Raw genomic sequence first — 22565 nt, forward strand, 5'->3', positions numbered from 1 at the left:
AAAGGAACTTTTATATTAATGTAGTAATAAAAATTGAAAATATGAGTACTCTACATAATGACATACTATCTAATGGAAATTAAATATAGCTGTTTAAGATTGAAAACCATATAGTACTATTAACTCTCAAACAAATTAAAACAAATGGTTTGAAACACCGAAGAATGTCTATTAATGAATATAATAAAAATATTAAAGACACCGTAAATAAAAATATTACGAACATAGATAAAACAAAATCACGACGTAGGCTGAACGCGGCCGCTTCGTGCCGCGTGAGAAATAACTGTCATTGTCAGAACGTGCATTCGGTGAATACATGATGAAATATCTGAGTCAATGTGCTAAGTGCTAACCTATTTTTTATCGCATTTAAACAAAACTTTTAAGTACACAAGTCTAAACATAGTTGGCGTGATATATTTATTTTAGTTTTTATTAAATCAATTAAGAATGTCGGACATAAGTCAAAAGGAGTTGGAAGAAAGGACCACGAAAGCTGAAAAGGAAGCGAAAGCTATCGAAGAAGAGTTGGAAAAGCTCTCAAATGGGGATCTCAGCTACGCCGGAGACGAGCGGTTGGACGCGCTACTCGCCGACAACGAAAAGCTGAAACATCGTTTGGCAATACTCGAAAAGGCCATTGAGACGGAAAAATTGAATCCAGTTAAGAAAGAACCGAGGGAACTGCCTACTATCATTACTGATCTGAGCGCTATCGAGAGTAACATTCTTGTAGTCGAGGAACTCAGTAACGTATTCGAAATTGCTATTGCAGCCGCTTATCCTGACCTCGACGAACCACCGGTGTCCGTTACTATTTCTGGCAACAACCCCAAGTTCGGAGACTACCAGTGCAACTCCGCCTTGGCTATATCTCAAATTTTAAAAGGTAAGGGCGTTCAAACCAATCCTCGAGAAGTTGCAAACAACATTCTGAATAAAACCCCATCAAGTCCTTTGATAGATAAGATTGAAGTGGCCGGAGCAGGTTTCCTCAACATACATCTACAACGAAATTTTGTTGAACATATTCTTAATAGTATCCTCCTCCATGGTATCAAACCACCCAAAACCAGGAGGCAAAGGATTCTAGTCGATTTCTCATCACCAAATGTAGCAAAGGAGATGCATGTGGGACATTTGAGATCAACTATTATGGGAGAAAGTATTTCCCGTATTTTGGAGTTCTTGAATCATGAAGTCCTTCGTATCAACCATCTTGGTGATTGGGGAACCCAGTTTGGTATGCTGATTGCACATTTGCAAGACAAATATCCAGATTATAAAACACATTCGCCCCCTATATCGGATCTGCAGGCGTTTTACAGGGAGTCTAAGAAACGGTTTGATAGCGATGAAGCCTTCAAGAAGCGAGCATACACCTGTGTTGTGGAGCTTCAGTCCGGACATCCTGATTACTTGGCTGCCTGGAAGCAAATATGTGATGTGTCTCGTGCAGAGTTTCAGAACATATATGACCGTCTAGATGTCACTATAATTGACCGAGGCGAATCCTTTTATCACAGTAGGATGCATATTGTTGTACAGGAACTTAAAGACAAAGGCCTTCTAGAAGATGATAAAGGTAGGCTTATAATGTGGGGCAACCCAGAGTTACGTGACAAAGTACCACTAACTATTGTCAAATCTGATGGAGGGTATACTTATGACACTTCCGACATGGCCACCATAAAACAACGAGTAGAAGAGGAGAAATCTGAACGAATCATTTATGTGACAGATTCTGGGCAATACAGTCATTTTGTTATCGTAGATGAGTGTGCGAAACGAGCTGGGATTATTAAAGAAGGAGACAACGTCATAGAGCATGTTGCATTTGGAGTAGTTTTGGGTGAAGATAGGAAGAAGTTTAAAACCAGGTCTGGTGATACTGTCAAATTAAGTACACTGCTGGATGATGGTTTGAAGAGGGCTCTAGACAAGCTGATTGAAAAGGGTCGTGACAAAGTCCTTACCCCCCAGGAACTGAAGGAAGCTCAAGAAGCTATTGCATATGGTTGTATTAAATATGCAGATCTCTCCCACAACAGAATCAATGAATATGTGTTTTCTTTTGATAAAATGTTGGATGACCGTGGTAACACAGCTGTGTACTTGTTGTATGCTTTGACTCGTATCAGGTCTATTGCGAGAACCGCTCAAGTAACAACAGATCAATTGATAGCTGAAGCTCAAAAATCTGGAATAAAGCTTGTGCATGATACTGAGTGGAAACTCGCAAAAGTATTACTCAGGTTCCCTGAAGTCATCCTTAAAGTGGCTGGCGATCTGTTTTTGCATACTCTTTGTGAATATTTGTATGAAATTGCCACAACCTTTACAGAGTTCTATGATAAGTGTTACTGTGTTGAAAAAGATAAAAGTGGGAATATTGTCAAAATATTTTACGAGCGATTAATGCTGTGTGAAGTCACAGCTAGAGTGATGGAGAAGTGTTTCTTCCTCTTGAGTATCAGAACTGTCTCAAAAATGTAACAGAACACAATAACTTTGAAATATACCTATTGTATATTTTTACCACTAACACATTTTTTAATGATTTTATAGCTATATCAGAGTTCATCTTGAATGTCTGTATTCTGAGTGCTTGAATAAATAAAACAACTAACAAGTGAAATGTAAAACTTTTTATTGACTTCCCATAAAACCTCTACAAAACTATACCAGGGTCCATTATCAAAGGTAAAATTTACGAAACAATGTTTTACATGGGCATCCAGTACAGAGTATTTAAAATGGAAATGGGTGAGTTTGTCCCTTTATTGGATGCAACAATAAATCTAAAAATATTTTATACCTAAGTTACATTTACTAAGAAATAAACTTTCAATTCGCTTAATCCACAAATCTAGACACCATCTATGAAGTATTAAACAGGACCATTACCTTTACAATAGTAATAAAATACCAGATACAATCTTAATATCTACATTACACTTACGAGTACAAGAAGTTGTCACAAAGCAGGGTAGTTTTAATATTTGGAACAAAGTTTCAATAATCAAAAGTTAAGTGACAAAATTCATCACTTAGTTTATTCATCCTGGTATTATGAATAATATGTATATTAATATATAAAATGAACATTTTTTAAGTTACTGGAATAAAGGATTAATTTGGATATTTAAATTATTGAATATTTCGAATGTCTTTATTAAATACAAATATGAATATTTTAAATACATTTTAATTTTATTTATATGGGAATTAAAATTATAAGAGTGGAATAATTTAGGAAAGTCGGAAAAACAACATACTACTACACCTAGCAGATAGATAAGGACAATACATTCAATATTCATAATTACCTACAAATCTGTAGTTGACAATACAATTCCTAATTCAGGTAAATACCTATATACGATTTATTACATATAACACGCACATACTATTTATTATAATATATTTCTGGAAAAATGAGACTACTAATAACATGCTTTTATAACATATATTTACTTCTTATTACATAATAACACAATATTCTATATCCGTAATTATTTTAAATTAATGATGGGTAATATTAATCAAAAAACGGCAAAAGTATTTTATTCGTACGTGCAGATAAAAATATATAATTTTTTTTATATTATAAGATTGCTCTCTTAATACGCCTGGTGTTGGAGGAGTACGCTCCAGATGGAAGAGACCCGTGCCCAATGTGTGACATTAAAAAGTTCTTAAAGTGTTATCTCTTTGATTTTGTATTAAACCCTCAGAGTAAATACCAATGTAGTAATATAACATCTACTCTGTAATTAAATCAAATTACATATTATGTCAAGGCGATCTTGTATGAATATAATTAATATTGCGATTTTATAGATATATTTCCTTCACTTCCTTGGTAACTTTTAAATGTATTTTGAATTTGTAAAATCCAACGCAATGAGCACTATTTTGTACATGGATATTTTTTAAGAAATATGTATAAGGAATGCCAAAATGCCACCTTCTTTGGAAGACTAATAAGTCTAAATAAATATGGGTGTCAGGCGCCTGTTGGCCGAGACAGCAAATCTTGTGTTGTCCATGAGCACTTTAGCATATTGAATACTATCAGTACTCAAATATGATAAGCTCAGCGCTATTGTAAACTACATGATATTGACAATTGTCACCTGGTATATAAAAGATAACTGCCTTCTACGGACCAGAGGACTCGTCAAGTCCACCAAGTTACAAGGAATGCATCACATGTCACGGTGGTTGCCGTAAGCATTCATATGGTTTTTATCTACCGTCATATTCACTTGAGGAACCTAAAGTAGATTATATGGGTTAGATTTGGTGCGCATTTTATTAAAAGACGTCATTTCTTCTATGATTGGTTTATCTGTAAAAGTAAAAGGTACTACAGTAGTACCTATAATTATTGCACTTTTTATATGATCGGTGTAATATGTGACAAACAATAGATAACAATAAATATAACTGCCCCTATATCGAAACCTCCATTTTAGATTCGAGGATACATAGCAAATGCGTATGTACATTATACTAAAGACATACTCGTATAAATTTTAAAAAGGTAAGTAGTTCACCTATTGTAAAGTTAGATCATTCATAAAATATTTTAAATATGCTACAAACATTCCTCATACACACAAACTTACTAAATACTTTGCTCTCCACTAAAATTATGTTAGGAAGATAAAAATTGCCTTAACCCATAGGTAACTTACTGAATAAAATTTGGTTTTACGATTTAATTTCCTACTGATATTGAAATAATATTAATTAAATATTTTTTTTAATCACTGTTATAATGATCGGGTATAGAGGTACATTTAAGGTTAAAAATAAACGTACTTTTCACGAAATTTTGTGCAATCACGTTTCGTTTGTATCGATTTTATTACCCTGTGACAACCTTGGCTAACTGATAAGGTTGATATACCCATTAAACCGTAACCATTTATACCCTAAAAACTATAAACTCAATACAATACATGTACGCATACAAATAATAATATATTTCATTTACTCATCACTAATTTGCGATTGGTTGTAGCAAATTTATGACTAGAAATTGTCGAGTTGATCAAACTACAAGTTTATGTAGTAAAACAATTATTATAATTATGTCGAGCCGCTAGAGCCGTTTATTCAAAAATGTTATCTGATAGTGTAATGGCAGTGGAAGGTAAAGATACCATACACATGAACGCGGAATGTTCCATGAAAACACTTGTAGGCGTTCGTTTTTTCTTGCGTTGTTAGCGACGGCTATAATGATCCACTACCTGACGCACAGTAAGTTCAAGTACCGTCAAGGGTATTGGAGTACTTGACCACACTTTCTTACCGTCTTTCCGCCAAAGCTTAGGTTTCAGTGCCCGGCGATGACTTGACATCCAGTATCTTACGTACAATAATTATAAGTTATATGACACCATTTCACATTCCAGCTAAAACGGACGTCTACAAGCGCTCGGATATATAACGAGATTTAAAGAATTACCTAGGCTAGTGTATAAATATTCATGTGTCCTACATACATGGCGGGCGACGTCGCCGCGGCCTAGTTCCTATTTACGATTGTAACACTCGCTATACAATAATCAATGAACAATGCTTCTTTGTATCTCCTGACACTTACCCTTTCATCATCGAATTACATTATTGTTTACATAATTTATAGTAATGTCTAATTCGCCTTGAGGTTGATTTTCACGCGTTTAAGGTGATGGGCTAAGGAGCTGACTTAAAAAGGTTTCCGGAAAATTGTATGAGCGATGAGTTACATGCAAATCATGTACAAATATTGTGTATATTTTTAAACACTAAATCTGGCAAATGGATCAGGAAAATCTCAAACGTTAGCTGCACAAATCTAATTACAAATCGTTCTATTTAGTCCTGCGTCATCCGCACATTGGAACACTTTCAATCATCTATTTAAACTTCGTGCCTTAATAAAATTAAGATGGAATTCTTCTAAACACACACGAATGATTGAGCAAATTCTAATTTCATCTAAATTCAAATGCAAACACGTCTAACACATACACAATAAATAAAAATGTAAGTAAATATGGAACGAGATTCGTTCAAATATGTTCGAGTTCGATAAACAGTTTACCATAAAACGACGAGGTACATCTAACTACACTAAAACGTACATTCATAGAATAACGAACTAATCTAGGGAAAAAATCACATGAGGTGTATAAAAGATCTCGCTGAAAAACTGGATTCATATAAGTATAGATATAAAAGTTTCTAAAAACCCCAATACACATTAAATTCTCTAAAAAGGGTTGGATTGGTCTCGAGATTCTGAGATACTACAAAGACTACAACAATAGTACAATAAGATTCAACAATATTTTACAAAATATACACACATTTCAATCGTCCGCAATACTATTTGGCTGAACGCGATCCGCGCCGAATGATTTCTGATATATGAATTAAACGCCATATTGCATATGTTTGTAATAGATAGCAAATAACTCTTGTTACGGTATTAATTTTTTGCTTTCGTGTAAAATATCGGATCATTCTCAACCAGTACACGAAAATAGTACCGCATAAAATTCACATTCTACTTCACGAGAATATAGCAAATCCAAATACTTCTATTAAAGACTAACATTTATAAAAATATGAACGGGATTGATTAATTACGAGAATATCAAACAGTAATGGATCCAATACAGATATGCTAAATACCAGTAACTACAGTTAATTCCGTCATAAGTGACGTCAATAATTAAACACCTAGTTATAGGAAAACACTTTTACGGAGGAATTTTCTACGTCTTCTGCATGTGAGGAAGTTTCGGTGCACACAAAGTCCTGTGATTGAATTTACGAATATTGCGTAAAGATGATAAAGTCAATATCCAACGACAAGTTTAAGATTACAGGACAGTCTCGAATCCAATACAGGCTATAAATGTACCAGTTCCATTCTACAATAACATGCCTTTGTCGTGGTCGGCGCCGCAAGTGATTGAAGATTCAATTGACGTCTGACATTCGCGGCCCGGTAAGCGAATTATTCGATTTGCGGGCACCGTAATAGAGTTAACATACAAAAATAGCGTAGAGAGCTCTAATTGAGATTGAATGGCAGTCTTAATTATGTTTTTAGTTCGGGGAAGAGGTGTCGCAGGATCGCCAGGTAGTGCACGGTGGCGGCGAGCGCCACGAACACGTGCCAGATGGCGTGCGCGAAGGGGATGCGCCCGTCAGACTTGAAGAAGAACACGCCGATGAGGTACAGCATGCCTCCCATCTTGAGATCCTGCATCGCCGGGAATTGTTGCTGGAAATAAACAAAAGAACATCGTTAAAAAATACTCGACTGTAAAATGATAGGTAGTAGTAGTACGATTAAGAGTAGCTTAGAAGAGATGTTAGGCGGGAATAGGAGCGGCCGCGACGCCACCGTCCACTTGTAAACATTGGAACGCCGCAAAACAAAACAATGAGTCTTGATAGCGTTAAACGTATGTTTTGTTTCAAAGAAAACAGGCGCCGCGACCGCACCTAGCCCTCGCCCGATGTCTGTTCTGTGTGATCAACGCCTTAAACTTTACTAATCGTGTTGTTAAAACGGAAATCCAGTAATTGAGACCAATTAAGGCAATAAGGCCTGTAATAGCGCGCCCAATCAAATTATACTGCCTCAAGGAAATTGCATGGTTGCTAACGACTAAAGTTATATTCTACCTACAGTTTTGTTGGAGTACAGACATAAAAACAAGTAGGTATAGGTAATAAAAACATCTTTTTAAAATTCTTTACAATAAAAAGAATGTGTTAAAACTTTAATTTTTTTATGAGTAATGATTATAATCCTTTATATCATTTGAAAAATACGAAACACGTGTAAGTCTACGTTTCAAACGTGTACCTATTAAGTACCTAGCCGAGCATACACTCACGTAGAAAACTACAACTTTATTGTGAATAAACACTATGTGATAGAGATGACGATTCTCAAGATCATGTAAAAGGCAAGGAAGATTTTCTAGTAAATTTAGAGCTTTGTTTGCGCATTGTGTTAAGGAAGAACATTAATAAATAGTTGAAAGTATTAGTACAGTTAAAAGTAGTTAAGAAAATTGTAATCAAGTTAACTGTAATATTGCACAGGAAATGTTAATGAATTTTAGTAATGCCTTGGAAACTAATACCCATCCGTTGCTTCGTTACAGCAAAATTTAACTTGGCAAAAATTTTATTCAATTTCTTCAAATACGATATCTATCAATTATGTGCAAGTAAATGTATTGATTGAGTATTTACGATTAATGGAATACAGCACATGAGCAAATCTTTTCACCCTTTTAAAGACTTATAATAACACACGATTATAATAATCTTAGAACCCTTGAAATTACTAGACGTTGTGTAATTGGCATCGCAAATTAAACATAATACAGCAGGCGTGTCCTATTCATGGTCGATGGTTAAATATAACTCGCAAATAACTGAAACATAAATATCCAGCTCGACGATATAAATATAAAATCCGGCAGCGTTCCTAATAGTAGGGAACCGTGAACTTGGCCGAATGTTTACAAACAGTATTATGCAATTTCGGTCTCGAATTTGCACAATGTCTTGCATAATGCCTACATCTGTTACCGCAATTTATTGGCAAGTTACGGTAATATAAACTTTGGGTGAAGCGTTCATAGTCGCCTCTATTAATCCGGCAGTTGACCGCTCTATATATACAGGCGTATTTACTGAACCGTATACAGCCGGAAAACGGCGGGAGAGATTATTTAATCAGTTACGAATTCCTTTTGTTATAGTGGTCACAGTAGCCAAAATGAACACGGTATTATTTTAAAGGTTTTTTTGAACGGTTCGTAGGATCATTTCGTATTACGAGTAAGATAGATCTCGTGAGAACGTTACCACCATAGCTATTTCTGCCATAATAGCAGATTCAGGCTTTGGTGCATTGTAGTTTGAAAGGTGTAGTAGGTACATTAGATAACCTTAGTTTTAGGTTTAGTCCTTAGTCCATTTGTGACTAATTTTAGGGCGGACTCCACTCTTATTAACTTAATTACGGTTGACAAGAGGTGACTGTGATCATTTATCATCAGGTGTTCATTATAACTCAATTTAAACTCTTTCCCATACGAGATTAAAATTATAACTGCACAAACGCGATGGGATAGGTATTTAGATCGGCGCGCAGTCAGCGAATCGAAGGTCTAAAGGTTACATACGTACTATCAGCTTATTAACGGATGACATACTCGTTTCCATATCTAATTATGGAAACGTGCATGTGAAATTATAAATGGTTTTTTGTTACACAAGCTGTTTGACCCCAATGCCTCTGTTTAAGTACTCAAAGATTCTTTATAAGTGAATTTGGATAAAATGTTTTGTTTGCTAACTATGTGACTGATTCTTCGAATACTTCGATGATGAAAGTCGCCTGAACTTAACTTAATGACCGTGATCGAATGGTTTTATTCAAGGATAAATTGTTTTTTTAATGGAATCTTTCAGCATGATATGAAAGTAACAACTACTTGCTTTCATACTACGAATTAAAATTTGTTGTTGCATGCATTGCATTCACGCATAAGTAATCCTTGCAGGTTACTATCAATCTCTACAAAGAATTTTGTGCTCTACTACTCCTAGAAACTTCAAAAAAGCACTAATATTCTTACTGAAATTAGATATGTGCAAAATAAACACTGTAACACGTTATACATATTGGCTGTATATGCACTAGTACATAAATATGACTAAGCATACATAAGTAGTTTAGAGTGCAAGTGGCTGAAACTAGCATATTCTCAATATAGTCCGCTTTTAGACTAAAAACTGGCCAAGTGGGAGTCGGACTCGCAGACTGAAGATTCTGTATAACCCTACTAAAATGACTTTTTTCCAAAAAAATGGAAATATTATAATATAATCCGTCACTTGCCCATCCTTATCGTTCATTGTTTTAAACTTTAAAGATTTCATTTTTTACACTAGGTTCCACGCTCACAGCATTCGAAAACCATTAAAAACAAAGACATACAACAATATTCTTTCATTTTCTTGTTTTGTTATTTGTTACAATGTCTAGTGTTATAATCTATATTCTTCATTCTATATTCAAAAGATCACGATAGAGATCACAATCACGAGAGAGCCAAGATAGGACAGACGGAACCCTAAAAAGGCATGTGTTCTAGTGGACGAGTTCAAAGCTTTTAGGTCACTTCATGGCTTTCCACTTCTGCTTGTTGAGATCGCGGTCGCATATCGGTTTTAGAAGTGCCTATATAGCAGTATCAACTATACTGAGTCTATATTTCACTTATCAAAAGCAGATAAGAATAACGAATTTTTCGAATTGTACCTTGTTATTCTAAGCATTTTTTATTTCATTTCGAAAGGAACTGTGCCTACAAGCAAAAGAATAAGTGAATGTAAAGATAGAGAGAAACATGTACTTAATATGGAAATTCTTTAAAGTTAAGGACAGTGTTCCCCCCCCCCCCCTTGATTTGATCGAGAATATTTAAAACTATATATCCGTGAAATAAATTCAATAAAATACTAAACTGTCCTTTGTGATAAACTGATAACCATCCAATCATATAAGTAAAGATCGTCGATCGACAACAAAACGCTTTCAATCCACTTTGCCATGGCAATTCCGAGGTCGAGCAATTAAGCAATAAGATGTATCATCGAGGCAATGGTCTTTAACCTTTATATGAATGATTAACTCAATAGAAATGATAGGTTAGTTGGAGTTATTAAGCTATTAGCGTATCGCATGTCGTTGCACAATGGAATTGCTCTGTCGGCATTAAACATCTAAGCGTGGAGGTTTTCTGTTATTACGACCGACTCGGGAAGATAACGATATGGTATCCAACGGGATACTGTTGACTCAGTAGAATATGATTGCCTTTGTTACCATAAGCCACGAAACTTGTAGCACTAAACTTTACAATTATTATTCCTGATATGTAGGTTGGTTGATAGGTTTAATTTTTTAGCCGTTTTTTTCTAAACGGCAAAAACATTTTGTAAAAAAAAGGAGAAGGTACACTTTAAAGGACTATCGTGAATAAATGCTATCCACTAATAAATATTGATATACTGAAGGTCATCCATCAATTACGTTGTAATTATAATTAACATATATTACATAAGTATTCGATAAATATTTTCATTTCATTCAATCTATGAGCTTTATACAAGCAAGCCACCTTCGCCGTAATATACTTATTTAATCAAGCAACATTACCGGTTTAGGGCGCAGCGCCCTTAGGTGTTTCAACTTTATTACGAAGACAGCATTTAGGAGCACGTATCCAAATATGACCCAGATTATATGGAAATTTACTATAATTTATCAGTACTTATTTCTGATTCAATGTAGATAATAACCAAAATTTTATGTTGAACAATTTACCGATCGAGGTCGCTGATCATGAATGTGTTCTGCATAAATATCTTTAGTTTGCTCCAATCTATATTCGAGCGTAAAATATACCCGAGGGCTTTAAAAGCTTTTCAACGAAAGTAGGTAATTGCTTCAATGGAAACTTCAAGCGCTGAATCGAATCCAAATAAGTGTAGGTGGGTATAAATGTTCCAGTTTACGTATATGGACGGCAAACAGTAATGCTTTCAGGGGACGATTAGTACTAATAGCAAGTTGTTTAGGCGAACATATTGATCTATCAACTAATAGGTAATTTTATGTCATTAAAAATGTATGTCCATAATATACTTACAAACATCCAAACTGAAAGAATTGCGGAAAGTTGGTATCAATATCGATTAAAATGTGTGAAATATTTTCTTTAAAGGTACAAGCGTATTGATGGCTTCAAATTAAATTTATAATCAATAATTTCCAATAGCTATGTTTCAATATGGCAAAACAAATGTAATTAAGAATACTATACATAAGAAAATTCACATAATAATGTTATGTGAATTTTGAACAAACTGCCAGTGTATAAATAGACTTGAGTGAATTATAAATTGACCTTTCGAATTACTGAAATAGATACCTATTTACGACACTGAAACACTGTTTATTCTATTCCCTCGAGGAGGCTTTGTGAAATCGATTCTGGCTGCTACGTTAAAATACGTTCTGAATATAATATACTTAGTACGATCCAATTTTAGAATCCAATCTAGAATGTAACATGAAATATACCCAAGGGTATCGAGTATCAGCTAAAGAGGAAATTGGTTCCATGAAAAATTCAAGCTTTCGAACAAGGCGCGCTAAACACTTGATAAATAATGCTGTCAAACTTCGTTGTTTTTTTAACAGAACATAAAAAAACTTAACAAATGTGAGGTTTTCGAATTTTTGACATACGGTTAAATCTAACAATATGTGTTTTATTATGAATGTTTATTCGTATTCTACTCTGGAACAAAATTTGATAAATGTAGGTGTTGGTAATATCATGTACCTACGAGTATGAGAAGGAAAAAACACTAAACCACATTTTTAAGGATTACAAGTTACAAGTAGCAAAGATGCACGCGATTCGTCGAATATAACGTTGTGCAACATAACATAGACATCTCATATCAACTTCTTGTACTTAGACCTACTTACGTTAACTCATGACATAAGGGACAAGGACAAATTATGAATTTACTTTCTTGCAAGTAACAATGACATTACAAATTGTTTACACGGGAAAAAAGATATCTAGTGCTTTAAAACAAATAGGTAAATAACAAAAACATTTATAGTACTTAGATCCTGAACGTAACGTTTTACTATTAACTGTAGGGAACGCAACACCACACAGTAATTTAGTAGATATATTCAATTACAAAGATCTATTCACCCAAAAATCTGGCACATCATAAATGAATGCAACGGTAAACATTAAAAAATATTTTGATAAACTGTTTGTTTGGTAGTGTTAATCGATATATTTTTACTTCACAAAAGCACACATGCATTTAAATATAATAAGCGTTTAAAGAAGCTTGAAGAAGTATAGCACTTAGGCTGGTAATTTTTATTAATAAAAATACGCAGTTCCATAATCACCCACATTGAACTTACCCGGCTTGTTAAAGCTAATTATAATGCCTACAGTACACACTTGTCAAGATCAAAATACCGACATGCGATATTAAGTATGAAACAAGACCAAACTGCGTTGTATTACTTCGCATTCGGTCCTATCTTTCTCGGAGAGTACCTATGCACTACCAGCATCAAAATGGAGAATGAGGTATATAAATATTTCTAAGAAAGACAAAACCGGCAGTTATAAAACACAAGCAAACAAATTGATATAATACGAATTCAAGCTTCAGTGCTATACAATGTGAACACAGCGTGCATGAAAGCGTTACAAAGCGTGCAAACAAACAGGGACGTACATTTGACGTGACAATGATCGCCGCGGGCCCCAGCCCCATAACCAGATACAGCAGGAGCTCGAGCATCTTGTACCGCTCGTGGAAGATCTGCTGGTAGGTGATGCCGAGCACCGCGAGCAGCCAGATGGCCCAGCGCAGTTCCCGCAGCATCCAGCAGGACAGCGTGCCCACAGTCAGCCACGGGAAGTAGGAGCTCGCGATGAATATATAAATCATGGCGCGGTCGCAACGGTGCAGGAAGTGTTTCATTTTACTGCGAAAATTAGTAAGCTTTAGCATGATTGTTTAGTTTGTGACGGTTATGGAGCTCGTATGTGAAATGCTTGTACACTATATATGTGTTAAACGTGAATTAAGCTTTATGTTAGTGGTTTGTACCACTGACATCTGAAACCAACTCCAAATAGGATCGATTAAGAAAAATTAAGTTTATAACTGTAGCTTGCTAATAAGAAAGCTAAGCATAAATAAATAGATATCAATGTGATTCAGCTGAATGAGTAATGTGCATGATTACATATCATATACCTAATTATTATATGTTAAATATAATATCCCGGCTCATCTATACCATTCGGAATTTCAATAGTATTGAAATGTATAAATAATGACACAAGTAGGTAATCACAACATTCGACCGGGGCAATTAATATTTCATAAATGGCTTAATATTAATAAGTTTAGTATGATGGAGTTACGTAAACAACATATAATTTTGTACATTATACAGTGGATAAGTTACTGATGTGTATCTATTAAATTATACGTATCTAACTTTATGAAAATAAACAGAGTAAATAACAGTTAATGTTTTTCTAATGCAAGGCCAAACAATATAATTGTAATAACAAAATTTGAATATTTCAAATTTATCGTTTTTCTTCTTTTAACTTCAGAAACATAGTGAATTGCCGTGTTATACAAATGGTCAAAATAGGCACAAAGACACGTGGTCATCAACGCATTACTGTCCCACTGTTGGGCAGGGGTCTCCTCTCAGAATGAGAAGGATTAGGCAATAGTCCGCCGCGCTGGCCAAGTGCGTATTGGTAGACTTCACATACCTTTGAGATTATTTTTTAATTTATATAAATCTCTCAGATAAGCAGGTTTCTCACGATGTTTTCCCTCACCGTTTTGAGCAAGTGACAATTAATTTCTAATACGCACATAACTTTGAAAAATCAGAGGTAGGAGGTAGGTAGGTAGGCTAGGATTTGAACCTCGGACCCCACGTTCGAGAGAAGGAGTTCCTAAACCATTAGGCTATCACTGCTTAAAAGACACGTATTATGGAGAAAAATGATATAACTATCTTGATAGCATATTAGCTTGTCATATGAAAATAAGCCAAGGGCGCAATCTAATCTAAATCCGCCAGTGCAAAAACGTTAGGTACCATAATTTTATTCAACTATGCATAGATTAGATGGAACGTAGTCCGCAAGCAATATACACAAACAATATGGTAATTATATCATCAGCATAACATAACATTGTTGTATAAGGTTCTCCCCACACTTCTCAACATGGACGACATAACACTATGCATACACTTGTATGTTGTAGAAATAAAGAATTTTCTGATAGGCCCGGTCAATTTTGCGTCAATACAGTTGTATGTGGGGAGAGCCTCAGATCTCTTAGAGACCGAAGTTCGCAACATCCTCTCGCTCGCACATAATGAGCGATTTCCTGCCACCAAACAACTGGCCTTGTTGCGAAGGAGATGTACCTAGTATCCAATCCAATATTCACGACTAATGCCATTATCTGCCACTTTATGGCAACTTCTGAGATGTATGATTCGAACTGATAACGTCACACTGAGATAATAATATTTCATAGCATAATGCAGCATAATAGATGTTCCTTCTTGGTCTTCAAAAATAGTATCGCATTATGAAGGATTAATGTTTTATTTTAGTTTCTACATGGAAATTAGACTTTAATCTTTTCTGTGAAAATATGTCAATTTTCTAAGTTCCACTTCTATATATCTACATTTATAATCATTTGAAAAGTGACCCAGTGAGTACATAAATAATATAATTGTCTTTCCTTCTTATTTCTTAGAGACTTTAAAGTGGATCCAGGAGTAAAATCCTGGAACTCCACTGTAATGCTAACATAACTAATAGAATCTATCGTAACATTCGTGGCGGCCAAATAAATCGCATTCCACTAATATTACAAATGTGAAAGTTTGTATATTTGTTACTTAATCACGCAAAACCTACATTATGGATTTTTATGAAATACTAACGTTCCAGTTTCTTAAAATCCATGCGGCGAAGTTGCTAATACTAGCTGACCCGGCAAACGTTGTGTTTCCATATAAATAAAAAAATGTTAAGGGTGAAGAACCCTAATCACTTAGGGGTATGAAAAATATATAGTAGCCGATTCTCAGACCTACTGAATATGAATATAAAATTTGGTGAAAATCGGTAAAGCCGTTTCGGAGGAGTACGGTAACTAACATTATGATACGAGAATTTTAAATATAAGATAAATATAATAAAGTAAAATAAGTACACATCAATATATATTATGACGCCGATCATATATGTAGACTTTTAAAGCTATGTTTTCTTTATAGTGTCACTTTTGTGACGGAAATCTATATTTTTAACAAATAACAGTTTTTCTATATTTGTTCCATTCGTCTTCCACCTGACGCCCACCTGTTCAACGCTTAGAATTAATTAAGGAAACCCTTTAAGTGGGACTTATTTAAGGTTTCTTTAAAATTTCCCTATTTTACGCAATGCCGTGAAATACTACACTCAAAATCATTACCCTCCACAGTCGCGTAATAATGAGGCAATTAGTACATACTATATGTAAAGTAGTTAATAAATAACAAAATAACATATTCATACCTCGTAAATAGCTTCGCTCACGCATAAATGTGATTTAAGCTACTATGTTAAGAATTACACTGCAGTTGCATGTAATGCATTAAAATAAATAGGTAGGTAGGACTTATAAAAAGGTAGAAAGGCAAAGAATCCAGTTTCTTTTGATATTTAACTTATTTACACTTGTTAAAACAAAAAGATTATAGCTACATAGGTCAATAGCTTCATAGGTTAATCATAAACAGGTGTACATGCAGAAGTATATACTACGTGATATTTCTGTTTAATAATATCAGTTAAGACCTCAGGTACGACGATCTCAAGTCTGGTCATATTTCGAAGGTGGAAATACCCTTTGTAGTTCGACTCCAAAGGCACCACCGCCACGCTTTCAACAGCAGTGTTAAGCGCTGCTGTGTTCTGGTTTGAAGGATGCGTTAAGGATACATTTACCGCGGATTTCCAATTTAGTCCTCAACGATAGCGCGTACGTGGCCGACTTCAGATAGGACTCTACTTACCTGGGGTTGATCACAAATGTCCATGAGCGGCAGTAGCCACTTAATATTACGTGGGACGCGCGTTCATTTGCTATTTCCATAATATATAAAATGTAATATGAACACTTTTACAAAAAATATATCGCAACATGTAAAAAATGAAACATAAAAGGTGAAGCGACAACGTTGACCTAAGTGGCGTTCGGCCTTGTGTGAACATAAACCTGACGCAAAGCAAGAAGCCTCGTCAACGTAACCTTTGCGCAATAGAGTTATTTACAAACGAGCCCTTTTCATACTCGATTTAGACCTTTTCATATGTTGCTACATGAACGAAACTAATCCATAAAGGAAAAAATATCTAATGCTTCTTTGTACGAAATTACAAAATTACTTTAAAAATATTCGCTAGTAAATTATTTCCGCAATTTGGTCTGTATATTAATTGGCGTAATTTTATAATATGCTGGGCCGGTTTGTAAATGGATGAATTCGCGCGCATGAAGCCTTTAGAGGTTATTAAATAGGCAAATTTATAGTGGAAAATGGTGAAAATTTATTGGGACTTACATGGATATTGAGCAAAGCACAATTTGTTGCACGCAGACAGGACTTTGGGCTACGCATACCCATTGAACTCAGTAGTTCAATAGTGTTAGGATTCATCGTGCAGTCACGATGAATCCTAACACTATTCTCTGAAGGTACCACATACTTGGCAGCGACAAACATTATCATTCGCATTAATACCCGAGTATTAACCTACACCTTCTTTTTTGTTTACGAGGGGGAAACCTTCAAAAGATACCCTATGCCGTGGGAGCGGCACGGAGTTGTGTGGGATTGTTACCACACTAAAACCCCCCCGGTGGCCGTCCTCGGCGCTGCGTAGAGGACTCCGGGATCTCCAAAGGAACGCAACCAGAGTCCTCTTAGCGCGTAGCCCCATCGGGCTCCGCCCAGGTGAGCTTGACGCTCGCCACTGGGCGCGACCACACATACCGCCGTCTTTCCCGGGGTCACTAGCCGGGCGGTTCGAGCTCTCCCACTCTTGCCGCCCGCAACCCCGGAAGCCCCTTTTAGTCGCCTCTTACGACAGGCAGGGGATATCGTAGCCCTATTCTGGTCCCGGAACTACACGGACAATTAACCTACACCTAATAGTTTCTCCAAAATTTAATTAGAATTCCTGCCGTTATCATATGTGCTTAACGTAAGTTGGTTACAAGCTTGTATACATGTCCATAAAACAGCCACAAGTATGAGTATGTTATGCAGGGGTCATAAAATCGTTTGCGCTAGTGAGATTAAAACTTTTTATAACCTAAGCCTCCTAATATCAGTACGATAAAATGTGACTTTTCTCATATACAAGTTACTAAGGGAAATTATCTAAACAATAAAAATGTTCAGTATGTTATTAATAGATGTGGTTTTATAGTAACCACCAGAATATTATTAGAATTTCCAATTGACCATTTATATAAAGAACTTAGTCGCTGTTCAATATTGCTGAGGATTTGAATAAATTAAGCTAATACCAGACCTTCTGGGATTATTTTCGTTCGCAGACGAACCCTTTTCTGTTATAAGTACTTCGTTCAACAGAATTGGGCTAATTCGCCATTTCAAATAACTATAGTTTCCGATTGCGTCTAATCCCGCCTATTTTAATACATTGTTTTTTTACCTAATGATAATTATATATCAACGATGACAAAGCTAGACCGAAAGACTTAAGTAGAAAAGCTTACTAATCTAATTACTTATGCATTGTCATCGATACATTCCAAACCATACGTGTACCTATGCACAATTTCCTCTAATTCAATGGAGGTTATTTGGCATAAAATTCATTTTCAAGATTTCACATCTTGTAAACTATAAAACAAGTAAAAAATACAGAAGAATGGAGAACCTGCTTCTTTTTTGAAGTAACTTAAACAGTTAGTTGAAATATATAATACTGTGACGCTTATGACACAGCTTTTACGATCTGTTACTTACTGAAAATCCGACTCTACATTTAGTAATAAGGAATAAAACTATCACAATAGGGTAGTAATTATAACATAATTAAGTAGGTATCTGCCACATTATAAAAACTTAAAACAGGTATGTCTTGAATTGCGAAGGTTACGCCAAGATTTTTTGTTTGCACTGTAATTTAACCTGTACTGTTTAAATAACGAATTAATTTAAATATGTATTACACAACACTTACTTATAAAATACGTTAAGTCCGAAATAATTTCACTGCTATTATAAAATAGTAGATACTAAAGAGTATAAAGTATGAAATATAACGTGATAAGTTAAATATGACAATATTTTTTGGAACTTTGTTTAACTTACAAGTTACAATAGTTACATTCGTCGTAAACCTCTTACTGTCCAACTGCTGGGCACGGGTCTCCTCTCAGAGTGAGAGGGATTTACATCATAGTCCACCGCGTTGGAAAGTACGTGTTGTTAAACTGCATTCATCCTTGTGATTTTTTTTTTAATTAAAGGCGTCTAGGTTTCCTCACGATGTTTTCCTTTACCGTTTGAGCAATTGATAATTGATTAATTTTAATACGCATATAAGTTTTGAATAGTCGGAGGTGCGTGCCTCGGATTTGAACCTCGGATCCCTACGAATTAGAGGCCAAGAAGGTGTACAATATTGTTACAGTAGGTAATTTTTATCAACAAATTGTAACAAGATTATGTTATTCAAAAATGATTAAAGAACTGGTTTTAAACACCAACTAACATGGAGCAGTAATAGAAGCTTTATATGGCTATATAAGTTTAAGGCGTGAGTGCATGTAATGAAATTACAGGAAAATCCTCTCTGATTAAAGAGCGGAACAAACAACAAGTGACTCAAAGCAGATTTGTATTACGCTGATAGCCTGCGGGCAGACCAAAACATAACTGCCGTGATTGATGTCCTAGGGTTACATGATTGTCTGACAACATTGAAACTCACGTGTCATACAAACATGACGACAGCACCATTATATTTAATTTGAATATCTATTTGACTAACATAACTCAAAAAGGAATAAGAAACGACGTCAGAGGTACCACAAATATCTTACAGGAAAATCCTAGGTACACATGCATTTGACTTTACAAATTGTGAGATTTGTGAGTCGTTAGTGACGTAAGAACAAACTAAAAAAAGTACTAGGATACCATAAAAGCGAAAGAACTCACGTGTCAGATCTACAACAGCATACGGAGTGGAAGGTGGTGGAAACCGCGAACAGTAAGCAGAGGGCGAGGCCGTAGACGACGGCGGCGATGGCTTGCGGGGCGTTCACGGAGCGCGTGAGCAGCTCGCGCGCGCCCAGCGACGCGGGCGCGACGCACAGGGCGTGCGTGCATACGTTCGCAACATTCTCCACCTGAGAAAAGTATTAAGATATAGCACCAATTAAGCAGTTTATAGGTTAAAGTAAAAGAAAATTCAGTGATTCACAAATGAACAGCGCTACTATATCTTTGGGTAAAGGTCGAAAATATATGTAATTATAGAACATTTTTTTCGATGGCGTCGTAGCATTGGTCGTAGCAGCAAATTTTAATAATCGTTAGATTTAAATTTTTCGTAATACTACTAAACTAGTTACTAGTTCATTTCGCGTTATTTTTAACATGTTTATTGCATATTTTAATGTTTTCTAAGAATAATGACATGAAATGTTATTTTAATTGTTTCATTTTTTATGGAATTTACATAATATGCATTGTATATCATTACTTTCGCCGTTAAGTATTAATACTAAATAAAGTTCAAGGTACAAATAATTATAAGGATACTAACAAGTAGAACTAACTTGTCTTCATGGAAGACTATTACAGCTTTAAAATAATTGCAAAAATAAATTCAATTTCATATAAAGTGTGAAAATGTTTGATTTTAAACAATTTTGATTGTTTAATTAATGTTTTAATAATGTGGCTTTTGAAAGTAAAAATGCTACCTATTAAATACATGAATAAATATTTTACTCATATAAATACATTGTATGTTGATAAAAAAGAAACACTTAAAGTAAATGGCTTAAATAATCCCAAATACATCAATTAAATTTGACAACTTAAATTAAATAGAATAAGTTCACAAGTAAACTTTGTGGGTGGTGAACAGAATTTATGGTGCAAAAATTGGTGTGTTTTATGCAATCATATAAGTGCTTATGACAAAATCCTATAACATATTATCTAAGGGCTATAATTCTGTAAATCTGTTTTATAAATTATAATAAAAGTGTGAAGTACGGTGATTCTGTTCAAATTATTCTAACATTATAAATATGAATGTTTGTTGTTTGTTTGCTAATCTTTCCCGCCTTAACTAAAAGCCCATTGTCATGAAATTGCGAACACACTTTGTCAGGGGTTTCGAAAAGAACATAGGGTATATCTTAACCTAAACAAAAATGTTCCCAATGTATATAATATAAGAACCTTCAGAACGCAAGCAAACCGCAGGTAATATCTAGAAATTATATAATTTTGTTTTATTATTATGTAGGCATGTATGTGATAATGTTTGCAGACATGTGCAGGCATTGTGAATAAAACTCAGTAGTGCAGAACTGAGTTCAATGTTCTCTAAGCAATGTATATCTAGATTACACATAGCATCGAAAACTAATTACAAAAAATGGGTTGATTTTATTTAATTCTACAAGATGAGAAAGAATTACAGATGTATAATCGATTTGTTTATGCTATCATACAAAGCCCAATTCTCTCATACTCGATATTTAAAGATTTTTTAAATATACAAAAAGTAATAATTTTCATAAACAGCTGTTAGTAGTTAGAACTTATTAACTAACTGAGTAGCAGCTATTTATTTATACATAGACCTAAATTAAAATTTACATAGAACATAATATAAATTGTAATTATGCACTTAATTCATTAAATACTTAATGTACTAAGTACATAATTCCATACCACAAAGTTCCTTTAAGAACTTTTTGTGGTATCGTATAGTAGTTAAATGTCCAAAGTTGAAAGCGCCAAATATTCTATGGATAACTAAAGTAGCATGAATACACAAAAAATATGTTACAATAATCATTTAACAACTAAGAAAAATAAATAATAGTAAACATAAGTCACAGAAAGTCGGTGTTTCAGTCACTTATATCATTTAGATAAAAATATAATAATTATACACAATATTATACTTTTTAAATTAAAACTCACCGTAGTGGGGACGTAAGCTCTGTTGGAAGTGGCTCTTTCATTCATCCATTTCACGGTTTTAAGCCTCTCCCAAGGTATATCGTAATGAAAATAAAGCTTACTTTGGTTGAACTTGGACTTAAATTTCATTATTATCACAGAGAATAAGCTTACGACGTCGCCCATTTGTTGTATGTATTAGCCGTATGAGAGTTTAAATTTAAATGGTCATGAGACCAACAACAGCACGTTTAATCTTCTAATGATGTTACCACACATGTTAGTAATTCAATTTACATTTTCTGTTACGGATTTCATGAAGAACTAATTTTGCGAACCACCCCCACCGCTACGACACGCTACACATTCCAGACAGCTTGCGAGCGATTGAGCGATTTTAATTTGGTGGATTGGTGGCCGTGGGACGGCCTTTCAAATTTTGACGCTGTCTCGTTTAGTGTTACCTTACCACCTTCTAATGATAGTGTATGTTTCGATAATTTGTAAATGTTATTCTATCGTAATTTTATTAATTACTCGAATTCGTAATAAACATTTAAAGACATAAAAAATCTGCATTTGTAACAGCATATAAAAATATTACATCAAGACA

General features: G+C 34.7%; 2 protein-coding genes across 2 annotated transcripts; one reads left to right on the forward strand and one right to left on the reverse strand.

Moving 5' to 3' along the window:
- The first annotated feature begins 284 nt into the window (after positions 1 to 284).
- On the forward strand, positions 285 to 2641 carry ArgRS (arginine--tRNA ligase-like protein). The gene has a single exon (XM_073088815.1). It carries the CDS (start codon positions 454 to 456, stop codon positions 2497 to 2499), a length of 2046 nt encoding a protein of 681 aa, XP_072944916.1. The 5' UTR covers positions 285 to 453; the 3' UTR covers positions 2500 to 2641.
- On the reverse strand, positions 2637 to 22373 carry LOC140753955 (monocyte to macrophage differentiation factor). The gene is made up of 4 exons (XM_073088816.1): positions 21974 to 22373; positions 19964 to 20154; positions 13393 to 13645; positions 2637 to 7297 (listed from the first exon to the last, which is right to left on the reverse strand). Exons 1-4 carry the CDS (start codon positions 22136 to 22138, stop codon positions 7112 to 7114), a joined length of 795 nt encoding a protein of 264 aa, XP_072944917.1. The 5' UTR covers positions 22139 to 22373; the 3' UTR covers positions 2637 to 7111.
- Positions 22374 to 22565: the final 192 nt, after the last annotated feature.

Source organism: Epargyreus clarus, unplaced genomic scaffold, assembly GCF_041222505.1.
Source record: "Epargyreus clarus isolate Ecla_fem2 unplaced genomic scaffold, WU_Ecla_fem_2.2 ptg000027l, whole genome shotgun sequence".
NCBI lineage: Eukaryota > Metazoa > Arthropoda > Insecta > Lepidoptera > Hesperiidae > Epargyreus > Epargyreus clarus.